Below are 15,511 nucleotides of genomic sequence, written 5' to 3' on the forward strand. Positions count from 1 at the left end.
GGGGCCGAGGCGGGAGCCGCGCTGCCGGGCTCCCGGGCTCCAACTCCTCCTCCCCCGGCGCCTCCGCCTCCGCCGCCGCCGCCGCCGCCGCCCGCCGCGCCGGGTCCTAAAGCCGCGCGTCTCAAGAGGATGGTGCGCCTGGCGGCGGAGCTGCTGCTGCTACTGGGGCTGCTGCTGCTCACGCTGCACATCACGGTGCTGCGCGGTTCGGGAGCCGCCGACGGGCCCGACGCGGCCGCGGGCAACACCAGCCGGACCCAGCTGCAGGTGAGTGCGCCGCCAGAGAGGGGCGCGCGTGGCTGCAGGGCCCCGGGTGGAGGGGTGCTGAACTAGCACCCGCTGGAGGCGAGGAGGCGAGGAGGCGGGTCCTCCGTCCCACCAAAGAGCAACTGTTTGGGCAGCAGCCTGGCGGGGGCTACCTGTGTCAGGCAGAGGCGGAGCGGGAGTACGTGCCTTGAGACTGAACCCTGCATCGAGGTCTGTCACAGGTCAGGTACCTGGGGTTCGAGACTTGGGATGCGCGGAGGATGTGTGGAGTATGTATGTGCCTTTGCTTTGAGGTGGTGCCAGCCAGCCTTTGGTTGCCCTTTAGAGGCTGAGTGATGTTAATCTGGGGGGGGGGGAGAGGGGAACGGTAGGGTAGGAGACTCTTAACTATAGGGTAACTGTCCCCGAACTGGGTTTGAGAAGAAGAACCTCAGTGAGTCCGCCCCTTGGGAAAGCAACGCCAAAGGTCAGGAAATAATTTCCCGAGGAGAATGGCCAGACACCCTCTGTCTGCCCACGGGGTCCACGAGCCTCACGTGTCCCTCCCCAGCCTTGCGGAGGGCGCGGAGTCAAGCCACCTGTCGTGGGGCCCGGGTCACCTGGGGCTTTTAAACATAAAGACTTCCAGCGTTCTGCTCCTGTTGAGGGTCGCTTTAGGAATGGGATTCTGATGATCGTTCAGCACCAAGGCGGGTCGGGAGGTGGGGTTCGCCTTTGGGGAGGGGATAACCGGCTTCGGACATAGGGTCAGTTATGGCTTCTGAATGAATGAAGGATTGCTCAGGTAGGGATTTCCTGCCGCCGTCTTGGAAGACGATTTTCCTTGAGTCTAAGTGTGTTAACAACTGTCAACTTGGAGCATGGTTAGAAGTCAAAGAAGATTTTCCCGGGAAGCAGTGGGAATTTTCTGGCTCCTAAAATCTCTTCCTCAAACCAGCTTCTCTAAAACTCTTAACTCTGCAATGTCCAGATAAGTTTTATTCGTTGTTCCCAATCATTGCCCCAGCTAATTCCTTTTTTTACATTTTATGTAATTTTTGTGAAAAGTTCTATTGTTAAAGAGAGAAGAATTCACTTAAATATTTCCATAGTGCTTACTATGTGCCACTGTGTTAAATTTCACAGAATTTCATTGATTTAGTGAGGTCCTATACTGTTGGTATGCCTCCTTTACAGATGCAAAAACTGAGGCTCAGAGAGATTAGGAAACTTGCCAAAGTTCATACATTCTGAACTCTTGATTAATTATTCTCTCTGCCAGGGTGTCATAGACTAAAGCAAGGTGATCCTTGCACACAAATGCCAAACCAGTATTGGAAAAGTATAAACCCCAGAGCCTGCAGTTCTTTTAAATTTGGGACATTTCTGAAAATGTCAATTCCTGTGGGCCAACAGGTACAATGACAGACTGATAGGATTCCTTTGGGGAAACTGAAGATACTCCCATTCTATGGACTGTAGTACACCCACCAGTCTAACACTGTAGGCATAATTCTTAATATCTTCAAGATTTCTGGAAGTCATATTTTATACATGATGCTTTCTTTCCTCATGGGCTCATGAAAAGCTGTAAAAATGATGTTCTATGGAAAAGTAAATTTGGCAGATTTCTTTATGAGGTGTTTGCTATCATTAGAATAACCTGGGGTTGGCCTTTTCTGCCTGAACAGTAAGGTAATGAGAGAAGCAGCTGGTGGAAGTAGGAACTGCAAAAGGGAAGTGGATTAAATTCTCAAAAGGGCCTTTGGCTGAAGAACTTCCCCACAAGGGCAAAAGAAATGGAGGATTTAGAAGGAGTAATGCTCCTAGAATATCTTGGGTCCCAAGGAGGTGCTAATCCCCCAGCTTCAGCTTATCTTGTAATAGTGTTTGGTTATTCTGTCCACTCGATGAACTTATTTGGCCAGAACGATGAGTTTAACAGTTTGGTTCATAATTTTATTCTCCTTTGTAATTTGTTATTGTAAAAGTTTTATATTCTTCCTGACTAAAGTTATTCCTTTGGCTCTCCAAATTACAATTCAAATGGAGAAAGAGAATATGTTCCACCAACTGAGAAGGTCTGCAAAAGACATTTATTAGTATGTTGTTTTCAGCCCCGGAAACTGAATTCACTAGTAGCAGGTGTATTTAAAAACAAAACTGGGAACACTATATTCTTTCTGTTTACTGGATATTTTTAACCCATCTTCAGCTCCATTCAAGTTTGTTGGCTCTGTGATATTTGATTTGATTTCATTTCATTTCATTTCATTTTGGCTCTGTGATATTTTAAGTTGCTAAACTCATTCTTTGTGACCAAGAAGTTAACCAATGCTTATACTACCTTATTTTTTTTTTGTTACTGCTTAAAATATTCTAAAATATGAGGTTGCAGTTAGAAATGCACAATGGTTGGTTTATTTACCCAAACTATAGTGTACTGGGGATCTTTTTAAAAGAGATACTCCCTTATTTAAGATCTGGTCATTTTGACGTGTCAAGGACACCCAGTAAAATAGTAGTAAGAATAACAACAATAATAGCTAAGATTTCTCAAGTGTCTATGTGTCAGGCACTGTTCTTAGCACTTTAAGTATATCAACAAAAGTCTTGTGAATCAGGCACTATCGTTATCCCTGCTTCAAATGAAAACACTGTTGTTTTCATGGTAACTTGTCCACAGCTAGAAACTGCTTAATTTGTTTGTGTTACTTTATAGTGAAAAATCTTTGAAGAATATTTGTATTCCAAGTTCTTAGCAAAGTCTTCATGCTGGCTCTAAGAGAGAGAAAGCCTTTTAACAATTTAAATTTTCAAACATATCCTGACAGTCTTATTGGGTTAAATATGAATATATATATTTATATATATACACATACATTGATAACTTTATATATACATACACACACATATATATAAACATGATCTAACATGATTTTGAGGGAAGTTTCAACATACTAGAGGATACATTTTTTTGGCTCTGTGACTGTGCCCGTACTGTAGGTATGCTGTTATGAGGTGGCAGTAAAATGATTTGAGTACACTATATTTCATGTGTTTCATGAAAACAGTGTTAGTCTTCATACTGCTTTAAATATTTTAAAATATCTTATAAGAAATTGTCCAATTGTCTGCAACAGCTGCATAAAAATGCACAGAAACATTAACTTTTTTCACTTTTGAATGAAATCTTATCTCCTTATTGAAATGGGTGTCTCTTGTTGCTCAGATATTCAGATTAGTTCTTTCATGTCTTTAATTGATAAAAGTAAGAAAACAACTATATATAATGAAAGCAGTCTGGAAGATAGAGCATCCTAAAATATAGAATCCGCAGGCAATAGTAATAATTATTATTGTATCTCTGTTACTTGAAATTCAGATGGCTATCTCTCTACTAAATCTCAGATTTAAAACCATGAATTTCTACCTATTTTAAATAATAAAGCTAGAGCTTATTGAGACAGTGAGATAGAAGCAAGTATTATAAACCATCAAATTGATTATTTTTACAATACCTTTACAGCAAACCAAACTCTGAAATGTAACTAAATGCCTTTGTTCTCTGTCTCCTAACTACCATCTTGAAGAGCTCTTTCTTCCTTTATCCCTCTACTTGCCTTCAATAAAACAGCTTAGCTTCTTGTACTCACTGCTTCCGAGGCAAGAGGTCACCCGAGTTATTTATAGCAGTAGAGGCAAAAGCAACATTTATTTGTATTTAATACAAGTAAATTTCTTTGCAGTGATTCTGTGGGATTGACAGTCTTTCTATACCCATTTCACAGATGAGGAAATTGAGACCGGGGGAGATTTGAGTAACTTGCCCAAGGCCACACAGCTGTGGTGGGCAGGGCCGGGATTTAGACCCAGGCAGGCGGACTGTGGAGCCCACGTTCCGGTTAGTTCTTCAGCAGGACTCCCAGCTCTGATTCAAGTCAACAGCCATTGTGTTTCTTGTTTTGTGGCTTGCCTGCCCATTTTCCAGGCAGGCTGTTTGCTCTTATCCCTCAAATTCTTTATAAATTATAGATGGCTGTCCCCTTTCGCTATTACCACATAACAAACCACCCCAATACATAGTGGCTAAAAACAACCATTATTTTATTAGCTCATCAGTTTGTCCGTCAGCAACTTGTTCTGGTCTCGCGGCATAGTTCTCCTGCTGATCTCACCTAGAATTACACCTGTGGCCGTAGTCTTGTGTTGGCTTGACATGAGCTTGATAGTCCAAGATGACATCACTCTTATGTCTGATGGTTGATGCTGGCTGTCACCTAGGCTGTCTCTTGAGTCTTTCATCTTCAAGGAAGCTAGACTTCATGGCTTTACATGGTGGGGTTAGAGCTGCAAGAGAGTAAAAGCAGAAATTGCAAGACTTCTTGATGAATGTGTACAACTTCAGCTACATTCTATTGGCCAAAGAAATCACTGGGTCAGTCCAGAGTCTAGGGGACAGAAAACAGACTCTTCTTGACTGGAGGACCAACAAAGTAACATTGCAAAGGAGCATGTGTACAGGGGTGAGAGGAGTTATTGTGGCTATCTTTGCAAAATATCTACCATATTGCTCTTTTGTCTCATAAGCTTTGTGAGTGTTTAGACCAATCTTTTTTTTTTTTTTAAGATTTTATTTATTTATTTGACAGAGATAGAGACAGCCAGCGAGAGAGGGAACACAAGCAGGGGGAGTGGGAGAGGAAGAAGCAGGCTCATAGCGGAGGAGCCCGATGTGGCTCGATCCCATAACGCCGGGATCACGCCCTGAGCCGAAGGCAGATGCTTAACCGCTGTGCCACCCAGGCGCCCCTAGACCAATCTTTTAATATTCTTTCTGCTGCCTTTGACCAGGCAAAAGCTTTCTGTTTTAAATGTAAGCAACTCTGAAGCATTTCCCTTATGACTTTTGGTTTTCTTGCCTTACTTAAGAAATAGTTCCTCAAATAAAGATTGTCAAAATCTTTAAACAGATTTTGTTCTAACAGTTCTATGGTTTTCATCATTGTTGATGCTGTTGTTGTTTAGAACTACAGTCTACTTTGGGTTATTTGTGGGTTTAAGATTTAAGGTAAAGATACAGCTTTGGTTTTTGTCTATGAATAGCCATTTGTCCTATCATACCTAGGTTTGATTGCTTTTGTGAATAGGGTTTTATTTTTTGTTGTTATCGTTTCCAATTTGTTAGTTGTGGAATCTAGGAAAGCTATAGAAATACATGCTTACAGTTTTCTTGGTGTATGCATGAAGGCTAGAAGTATCCATTTCAATAGTGGGATCATTAGAGTGTCATGGGATGAGTTGAAAATCTTCATTTTTTTCACCTTAGCACTTTAAATAAGATTATGAGATGGTTACAGTTCATTCATAAAACCCTTTTGGGCTTGGTACCTCTTTGCTTGAGATCTCTGATTAACATTCCATGTTATTCTATGGCCAAGAGTCTATTTGGATAATGTAACTTTTCTTTAGTCAATTTTGACAAATTACATTTGAAAATCATGTATTTTTACATACTGATAAATAGACTTCCTCAGTATAAAGTCTGTACATAGCACAAACGTATTTTGCAAATATTTCATGACTGTATATTTTTATGCTGCACAATCTTAAATCTCTTTGTAAGAGCTTTCAGATCAAGATTGTTAATTATATTATGAAAACCCTCCAACTCTTGATTTATTTATTGTCTACTTATCAGCTAATTCCTCAAGAAAATTAATTTCATTTTTATCCTACTGTTGTGGATTTGTCTGTTTCTCATAATCCTATTAATTTTTGCTTTACTTGTTTAGAATCCATGGTGTTAAGACATAAAATATCCTTTTTGGTGGTTATATTTTATCAAGATGAAATTCCTTATTTATCATGTTATTGACTTTTGTCTTGAATACTTTTTTTGTTTGATGTTAATGTTACAACTCTTGCTTTTTTTTTTCTTCTGGGATTTGTTGAATGTCTTTTAAATATCTCTCTTATTAATAACCAATAGCTAAATTTTCTTTTTCCATGCAATATATCAATGAATTTAATTCATTTATATTTATTGTGATTACTGATAGATTTGAAGATATTTTTCCCATTTTATGTAGAAGGCTCAAATTTCCACAATTTTTTCCCATTTTGTCTCTTACCTTCCAATTTAATATCTGTGTGACCTTTGGCAAGAGAGTTAGCCTATGTCTTAATTTCCCCCTCTGGAAATTAGATACATAATAACTATTTCCTCATGCTGTTGTAAAAATTAAAACACTGAATGCCAAGTACTTTATTAGCACATGAACGTTCAATAAGTATTTAAATATTATTTACTTTGTTCATTTTTCCTCAAGTTTTCAAAGTGTTCTATTGCTGTTACTCTTGACATTTTAACAGATTTGAACTTACACTTTTCTATCAGTTCTGAAAATCAATCCATATTTATAACCTAAATCCCCCCAAATAAGAGTCTGATATGCCTCTTCTCTTTCTATGTAACTCTCAACTTTTAATCACATTATATGAATATTTAGTACTAGATTATTCCTCTTTCTGTTTCTTTTTTCTTTCTTCTTCCTTTATTTCATTCTTTCTCTTTCATGATAACTATCTTGGGAATAATTTCTTAGCAGTTTCATTTATGTTCCCAATAATTATATAGATGTAACTTTAAGATTTACTTATTTCTTTATCTGCTGTTGCTGCTACTTGAATCTCATATTTTCATCTTTTATTTTGTTGGAAAACATTCTCAAAAATTAATTTTAGAAAGGTTTTATCAAAGGCTAAACTCGCTGAGATCCTGAATTTTTTGACATATCCTTATTTGGTTATCACACTTAAATGCTAATTTGGCAGTTGGCTGTGTTCCATATTGTTTCCCCTCAGAATTTTGAAGATAAAATCCGACTTTATTACACCATCTCATGTTTCACTCAAAAACCTGAAGCTGTGTCTTTGTAGATGACTTTTTTTTTTAAACTAGAAGCTTTTAGGATTTTTCACTTTATTCATAATGTTCACAAATGTCATCATGTTGTGTTTAGATTTAAGGCTTTAGTTAGGTAGTTCTGGTTAGCGCTCAGTGGACCCTTTAAATTTGAAGCTCCATGTTTGTCTTCATCTTAAGAACACTTCTTGAGTAATTTCTTGCTTATGCACTCTTTAATCAGTTTCCTGTACTCACCTTTTTCTCCCAACTTCTATAGCCTTGCCTCTCCTTTCCACCCCTCTCCCCTCCTCTCTTCTCCTCTCCTCTTCTTCCCTTCTCCCCTCCTCCCTTCCTCTTCACTCTCTTTTTTCTCTCAGCATTTTTAAAGTTTTTTTTAAAAAAAATAATGAACATAATTTACATACAGTGAAATAAATGAGTCTTAAAAGTTCCGTTCTATTTTTGACAATTGTATATGCCCATATAGCCACCATCAGGATTAGGATATAGAATGTCTACGTCATCCCAGAAAGTCTTCTCGTGAATCATTATAGGCAATTCACTCCTCCCAGAGGTAGCCAGTGTCTGACTCTTATCATCATAGATTAGTTTGCCTGTTCTAGATCTTCCTATAGATGGAACCATACTATGTGCATTTTTGTGTATGTGTCTGGCTTCTTTTGCTCAACATAATGATTTGGGGATTCACTTGTGTTGGTCTGTATATCAGTAGATTTCTCTAATTTATTGCCATATGGTATTCCTTTGTATAACTATATCACAATTTGTTTATCCACCACCCCCCCCCCCGCATTGGTAAACATTTGGGTTGTTTCCAATGTTCTGGATATTATTAAAAAAAAAAAAAAAGGCCATGTTAACATTCTTGTACAAACCTTTCTGTGAACATATGTTTTCATGTCTTATGAGTAAATACCTAGTAGAGCAACTAACATAGCCTCTATTCCTCATATTATTATGGGAATTCCTCTAAAGAAACTCACTTTTTAAAGAGATTTTTCTTCACTTTCTCAGCTCTGTAGTGTTTCACTTTTAATTGGTTACCGTTTCTTCCATGTCAACTAGAAATCATTCCTTCTTCTATAGGTGAACCCTTTCAGCTTTATACCTCTGTTGTGGACTTATTTATTTATTTTTATTTCATCTGCCACTTCAGTAGAATTTGGAGAGAGAAAATAAGTAAATGAAAATGCTTGGTCTACCATCTTGAACTGAAACACTATAACTTTATTTCTTAATTTAATTTTCCTTTATATTAACCAGAAGAAAGTTTTATTGGTTGTGTAGCCCCTTCATTCATTCTTTCCCAGCCATGTTCTAATACGCATTGATCTTTGAGTTTGGGGGACACTCTTAGAAGTCAGGAGAACTGTCCATTCAGTAAAGAAGAATCTATTTTGGTTTTAAAGCCTCCAAAGGAAAGAATCCCACAATCTTCTGTATGTCCTACAAGTATTTCTTTTAACAACCTTCAATGTCACAATATTTTCCCTCTGATGTGTCCTTTAAATCTTTTATGCTACATCTTAATTTCATGTTTGCTATTTTTTACCACTATTTACTCACTTTTCAAAAAAGCTTCTCATGCAGGACTTGAAGACTATTATTTTAATAGTTTCTGTCTTCTCCAGATTCAATTATCTCCATTTTTTTAATCTGTCTGCATTGGTCTTATTGGTCTTATTTTATAGCATTTAATGGTTTCTGCGGTCCTTTTATTTCTCTCTCATCTTCTGAGAACATCTTTCTTCTGCAACCCTTGGCTCAGAATTTTTTGATTTATAAAAAAAGAGATGGTGATGAAGCCTCTTTCCTCAGTGGAGGATGATGAAGCCTCTTTCCTCTTCCCTCTGTCTGTACTCACTTCCTAAAAGACAGAAGATTCTTTAGGGGATGGGATAGAGATGTCAGTTTAATGCCCAGGATGACAGACAATGAGTTTAAGAAATAACAAAGGAGCATGCTATTAAGAAACAGATCTCATTTTGCATTTTATTTAAATCTTTTCTGTACTCCACTTCCATAGGAACTTCATAAGAAGCCGTGTACACAAAAGATAAAATTTAATTTCTTTCTTTCTGTGGCTGATGAGTCCAGAGGTTAGATGGAGCACAATGCTAAAAAAGTCAACTGTGGTCACTGGCTTGATAACATAACCTTATGGCTTCTTCCCTTCTCTGCCTTCTTTCTTCTTCCCCTACCAAAGCTTCCTGGGGTCGTCTCGAAGATATACTACTTGTTCTTTGTCTCCGAGTGTACTCAGGGGAGAACCCAAACTAGATAAAGCACTACTCAAGCACTGGGCCATGAGGATGGTGACCCGCTCTCTAGGTAGTGATGGTATAAGAAGTGTTCAGGGCAGAGTTTCCATGAGACACCTGTTAGTCTCAGAAAGGTACGTGCTGGGGGCAGCAACAGAATCGGGCTATGCCACGCCCTCCCAGAGCAGTTGGGAAGAGGGGAATTCCAAAATTGTAGGAATGGGAAAGATCAGGGCTGGGTGAACCTGCAAACTGCTGGTGTTTAAAGAGATAACTGTTCTTTTTTCTCCTGAGAACCCGGTTCCCTGCTTGTTTGCTATTTTAGGAGGGAGGAAGAGTGGCAAAGAAATTCCTCCAACGTGTGCGGGATCGTCATCTAATGCCTAAAAAAGGGAGAGGCCAGGGTGCCTTGATAAATAGAGCTGCTCATCAACTCCCCAAGCACCAACCAGCATGTGTCACTGAAAAGTTGTTTCTGTAAACTGAGTAGAAGTAAAAACAGTAGGTTAACTACTCCTTCTTCCTGTTGGCCTGACCCACGTACATTTGAGTAAACCAAGTCATCTTGCATAGAGCACGGTCTGTGACTGATATACCTCTGTAAGAGAGCAATGGCCCTTCACCTTCTGGCAGGGACAGTGCTGCAGGGCCAATAGAATAGGAGAGTTTCTGTTTTCAAGTTTGGGGCACCCCAACCCCCAGATGTTCACATAAGTGACCTGGAACAAGAAAGGTAGACTGTGAAGGCAATAGGCCACTTCCTGCCGGACACCACATCTCTATTTTCAAAAATAACAAGATGTGGCCAGAATCTACATGAAGGGTCCAGAGAAGCTAGAAATGATGTCATAGGCCACCCAGGTGTTAACTTACTCCCACCGGCGTGTAGATAGAATATTCATGCTAGTGCCAATGAAACAAATGAAAAACATGCCTTGGCTCCCAACTAGGGATGGGGAGAGATTGGGGGGGGTGGCACTGGGTTACTATCTTTTTAAAATACATCTTTACTGAGGTGTAATAGATGTACGGCGAACCATGCATATTTAAAGTGAACAATCCGATGAGTTTTGACACCTGTGAAACCGTCAAGATGATGAATAAATCTATCATCTCCAAAAGTTTTTTGGGGGCTCCTTTGTCAGTCCTCCCTTATTCTCCAGCAGTCTCCAGGCCACTGAGCTGCCTTCCATCATGATAGATTCATTTTTGCATTTCCTAGATGTTTATATAAGTAGAATCATACAGAATGTACAATACAGCAAGCTTACCATAATGAGTTTGGGAATCACCCATGCTGTTTTATGCATAAAGCATTTGATCCTTTTTATTGCCAATTAGTATTCCACTGTATGCATACAATATGCTTATCCGTTCATTCACTGAAGCCCATTTAGGCTGTTTCCAATTTGGACCTATTAAAATAAAGATGCTATGAATATTCAGGTATAAGTCTTTGCATGAACATATGCTTTCATTTCTCCTGTGTGAATACTTAGGAGCAGAATGGCTGGGTCACATGGTAGGTGTATGTTTAGCTTAATTAAGAAATTGTGGCAATCTTTTTCAGGCATTCACATAATATGTTTAGGACCTATAACAATCCAGGGACACCACTGAAAAGGTTCAGAGTATTTGGAAGTTGAGTCTCAGGATGAGATCTTCCTGTAGTTAAAACATTTGTTGATTGTGATCTACAATATGCAATTGAGTCTTAAACAATGCAGGGGTTAGGGGCACCAACCCCCCTTTCCGCACATTTGAAAATCCATGTATCACTTTTGACTCCCCAAAAACTTAACTTCCAATAGCGTGCTGCTGACCCAGAAGCCTTACTGCTAGCATAAACAGTTGATCAAACACATGTTTTGTATGTTATACATACTATATACTGTATCCTTACAATCAAGTAAGCTAGAGAAAAGAAGATGTTATTAAGAAAATCATAAGGAAGAGAAAATACATTTATAGTATCATACTGTATTTATCAATAAAATCAAGAAAAATCCACGTAAGTGGACCCATGCAGTTCAGACCCCTATAAGGGTCAACTCTATGATGAAAAGTTGAAGGAAGAAGAGAAGATATTGTCTCCTTGGAGAGAATTCTATTTTTCCAGGATGCCCAAATGACAAAAATTTCATGGGGCTCAATTCTCTAGGTGATGGTGGTGGAAGGAAAAGTTGGGTACTGGAAAACAAAACAAAAAACAAAAAAACCAGGTTGCAAAGATGTCCCAGCAGAAAACTCAGTCGGCTTCCTCCATAAGGGGCTGTCCATTGCACCCTTCATCTTCCTGTCCCCATGCCCTCCCTGACTAGAAATTAAGAAAACCAGAAATAGATTTTCTATCTCTTGCCTGAGGACTCAATTACATTGTGACTTGGAAATCTGGTATTGGTTATGAGCCCCAAATGAATTGGAAGCCAGTTTTATTGCTGGGAACCTTCAAATTCCAGGAAGTAGAAAGGGCAAAAAGCAAAAAAGGGGAGATCTCATTAGGTGATTCTAATCCCTAGCCCGTGAAGTGGGCTGAAGGAAATGTTAACATGAGCTGACCTCCTGGCTGCGCTAGATGCTAGGAGAGAGTGCTTAGGATTAGAAACCACCCAGAGTTCTCACTGGAGGGCAGGGACTGTCCCTCCCTCACCCACCCACTGCCCTGATGTTCACTAGGCACAGTTGTGGCTCAGAGACACGACGGGGAGGGAGGCTTGGGATGACTGCTCCGCGCTCCCAGAGTGCGTTCAGTGGAGCAGCAGCACTCCTGGGATCTCCTTAGGAAATAAGAATCTCAGGTCCCACCCAGAACAACTGAGTTAGGACCTCCCTTTTAATAAGGGCCCCATGCTAATCATATGTGCAGCGCAGTTTAAGAAGCACCATTTAAGATGCTTATCTTGCAAGTTGCAAGTCCCAGAAAACATTCAGTACAGGTCAGGGATGATTCAGCTCTTGCCCAATTACGCTGCACGACAGAGGACCCCCCAAACTCAATGGCTGTAACAATAAGCATGTATTCTCACGCTCACGGGTCTGCAGCTCATCTGGGGTTCAGCAGATCGAGGCAGGCTGGGAGCCAAGCCCTGTGCTGGGTCTGGGTGTCTTCCATGGGTCTCCCATACTCCTGCAACCAGCAGGCCACCTGCCACATCTTCCTCTCATGACGATGAAAATCCTCGATAAGGCAGAGGCAACAAGCACTCTTCAGCCTTGGCTGGGGCCACACCATTCCTTCAGCACAAACTAGTCGCCAGGCCCCACAGAGTGGCCAAAGAGGCACGGGCTTTGGATTTTTTTCAACTCTACTTCTGCTTGTCACTACCATGCGTATCCTTAGGCGGAAGTCACACACGTCACTGTGTTTCCACATCCTGTCCTGTAAAATGGGATAATAGTAACATCACTGGGAGCTTATCAGGTTGCAAGGACCTTCCTTGATGTCCCGGAATGGTTTAACTCATGGGTATTGGTATAATAGAGCTGCGTGACCTTGGGTAAGTCACTTCCACTTTCTGCATTTCAGTTGCTTTATCTAAGAACAGACATCCTCACGGGGTAATTCTAATCTTTGAACTTTATCTTCAGCACTGATGATGGTGCAAAAGCTGACATGGATCATTTACTCTGTGCCAGGCACTGCCATCAAGACTCCGTGTGTTTACACCTTTAATTCGCAAAATAGCCCAATGGGGACTATTTCTATTTTGCAGCTGAAGAAACTGAGGCAAAGCAATGTCAGGAAATCAAGGTTTAGCATGACTGTTCAGAGCACCTCATGCGAAGGGAAAGATACGCAGAACTGACGCAGTCCTGGCTGGCTCCGTGTGGCTGACGCATTCTGCCTCACGCCAATCAGTGATGCTTCTGGAAAGGCTATTCTGGGCTTCTTCTCCCATGTGGGAGAAGGAAAGGAAAGAGCAGGGACAGCTTGAGAGAAGAGGCTGGGAAAGCAGCTGGCCTCCTGGTTCAGCGGAGGCCCCCTCCGCATCCGACCACCACGCAGCCACGTCCCCAAGCAGATGTCAGAAGATGTGCTGAGCATTTCCAGGGGGACCAACCCATCACCTAGGGCTGTGTGTGTGCGGCAGCTCGGCCTGGCTCTGGGCCAGTGTCAGGCCGAGGCGAAGGCTGGGGCCCGAAGGACCCTGCCTCTGAGAAATGAGAACTAGAAAAGGCTGTGGATTTCTGTCAGCACAGGATTCCGCCCACCAAAGGTTGTTTCTGAGTCAAGAAACGCACGTCCATCTCTTTCTGCCTTCCTTCTGAATGCCCTCCCTTGTGCAATCTCACTGCTTAAAAATCGTGTGCTCCATGGTAGGGATGGAACTGTGCCCGCAAATGTGTTCATCACTCACGGAGCTTTAACCATTTAAGCCTGCCACTGCTTCCCTGATGAAGCGACACCCTTTCCTACCTTCCTTTCCCAGACGTAACAAGAGAAACAGGACCTGCCTGGGGAACAGGTGTTCCACAGGCTCGGTGAGCTGTATAGCCTGCTTTTTAATGATTGGTGCTGGCCAGAAGTATTTCTTCCTCGCAGCTAATCCAATTCTCCCTTTCTTCAGTGTGTCACAAAGTCCATGTCCTCAACGTCTTCTGAAGAACAAGTGGTCAGTTTTTAAAATGCTTCCCATAGTTGAGAGTAGTCTCACATTCCCTATTTTAGTTATGGCATTACGTTGCTAATATCTAATCAGCTTGTGGGCCACTCTGGTTCCAGATCTTTTTCGGTTATTCTTCCCAAGTCCCTTACGGCCCTGAATCCCCAGTGTATTTTATCTTCTGTTTTGTTTTCATTTTGATAGGCTGTGTCTCATACTTGGGATTTTCTGCAGTGCCTTGTTTCTTCTCCCTTTGCATCCCAAATGTTGAGTTGGGGCAAGTCTCATTTCAACTATCTTAATAGCTTATTAATTTGTTGATTGTCACAGAATTGAGCCTTGACTGGGTATATAGTTAAAATAGAAAGGACAAAATAATTGTAAAAAATCCACGACCACTGAAAATATGAAATCACTGTGATATGAAATCACTATATATCCTGCCAGAAAGGCAAAAAGGAAAAACAAAAACAAAAAAACTGAAGACGCCAAGTGTTGGCGAGAATATAGAGCACTTACAGGGAATTGGAACTGGTATAAACACTTTGGGACATTGGTTTTCCAAACTATTGAAATAATACATATGTACCCCCTGGCCCAGCTGTCCTACCCTGGACATATACCCCACAGAAATGTATTCATCTGTGCACTCAGAAACCTGAGGAAGAATGCTCAGAGCAGCACTATTTATTTTTTTTAAGATTTATTTATTTATTTGAGAGAATGAGAGAGAAAGAGCACAAGTGGGGTGAGGGACAGAAGGAGAAGCAGACTCCCGCTGAGCAGGGAGCCTGACATGGGGCTTGATCCCAGGACCCCAAGATCATGATCTGAGCCCAAGGCAGATGGTTAACTGACTGAGCCACCCAGGTGCCCCAGCACTATTTATTTTTTTAAAAGATTTTATTTATTTGAGACAGAGAGTGAGAGTACGAGCAGGGGGAGAAGCAGAGGGAGAAACAGACTCCCCGCTGAGTAGGGAGCCTGAAGCAGGGCTCCATCCCAGGACCCTGAGATCATGACCTGAGCTGAAGGCAGACGGTTAACCCACTGAGCCACCCAGGCACCCCGAAGCAGCACTATTTAAATAGCCCCAAACCGGAATCAGCGAAATGCCCATCAACAGCAGAACAGATCGTCACTGAAAGCAAACATACGACAACTACTCACAACCTGAACAACGTCACCAGTGTAACGCTGACTGAAAGAAGCCAGGCACAGACGAGTACGTGCTGGCTGATGCTGTTTATGTAAAAGCGCCAGGAAAAACGAATCTATGCTGTTAGAAGAGAGGACACTGGTTTCTCTAGTCAACAAAGTGACTGGAAGGGAGCTCCAGGGGGCTGTCTGGGAGCTGGTAATGTTCTGTTTCTTAATGTTGGCTACACAGATGTATTCAGTTTGTGAAATCTCACGGACCTGTATAGTTATATATATATATATATATGCATTTTTCTGTATGTGTATCA

General features: G+C 41.2%; 1 protein-coding gene across 2 annotated transcripts in view; it reads left to right on the plus strand.

The window, feature by feature from the left end:
* Positions 1-15,511, plus strand: part of ISM1 (isthmin 1) — a 75,625-nt gene that overhangs the window by 1,283 nt on the left and 58,831 nt on the right. The window contains exon 1 of one of the 2 annotated variants that reach the window (XM_011224001.3): positions 41-267. The exons of the other annotated variant lie outside the window; for it this stretch is intronic. Within the exon in view, the coding sequence (XP_011222303.2) occupies positions 130-267 (138 nt within the window). The 5' untranslated portion in view covers positions 41-129. Of the gene's footprint in view, positions 1-40; positions 268-15,511 lie in introns of those variants that run through there. 2 annotated transcript variants of the gene reach the window in all.

This window comes from Ailuropoda melanoleuca, chromosome 13 (genome assembly GCF_002007445.2).
Source record: "Ailuropoda melanoleuca isolate Jingjing chromosome 13, ASM200744v2, whole genome shotgun sequence".
In the NCBI taxonomy this organism is placed as follows: Eukaryota; Metazoa; Chordata; class Mammalia; order Carnivora; family Ursidae; genus Ailuropoda; species Ailuropoda melanoleuca.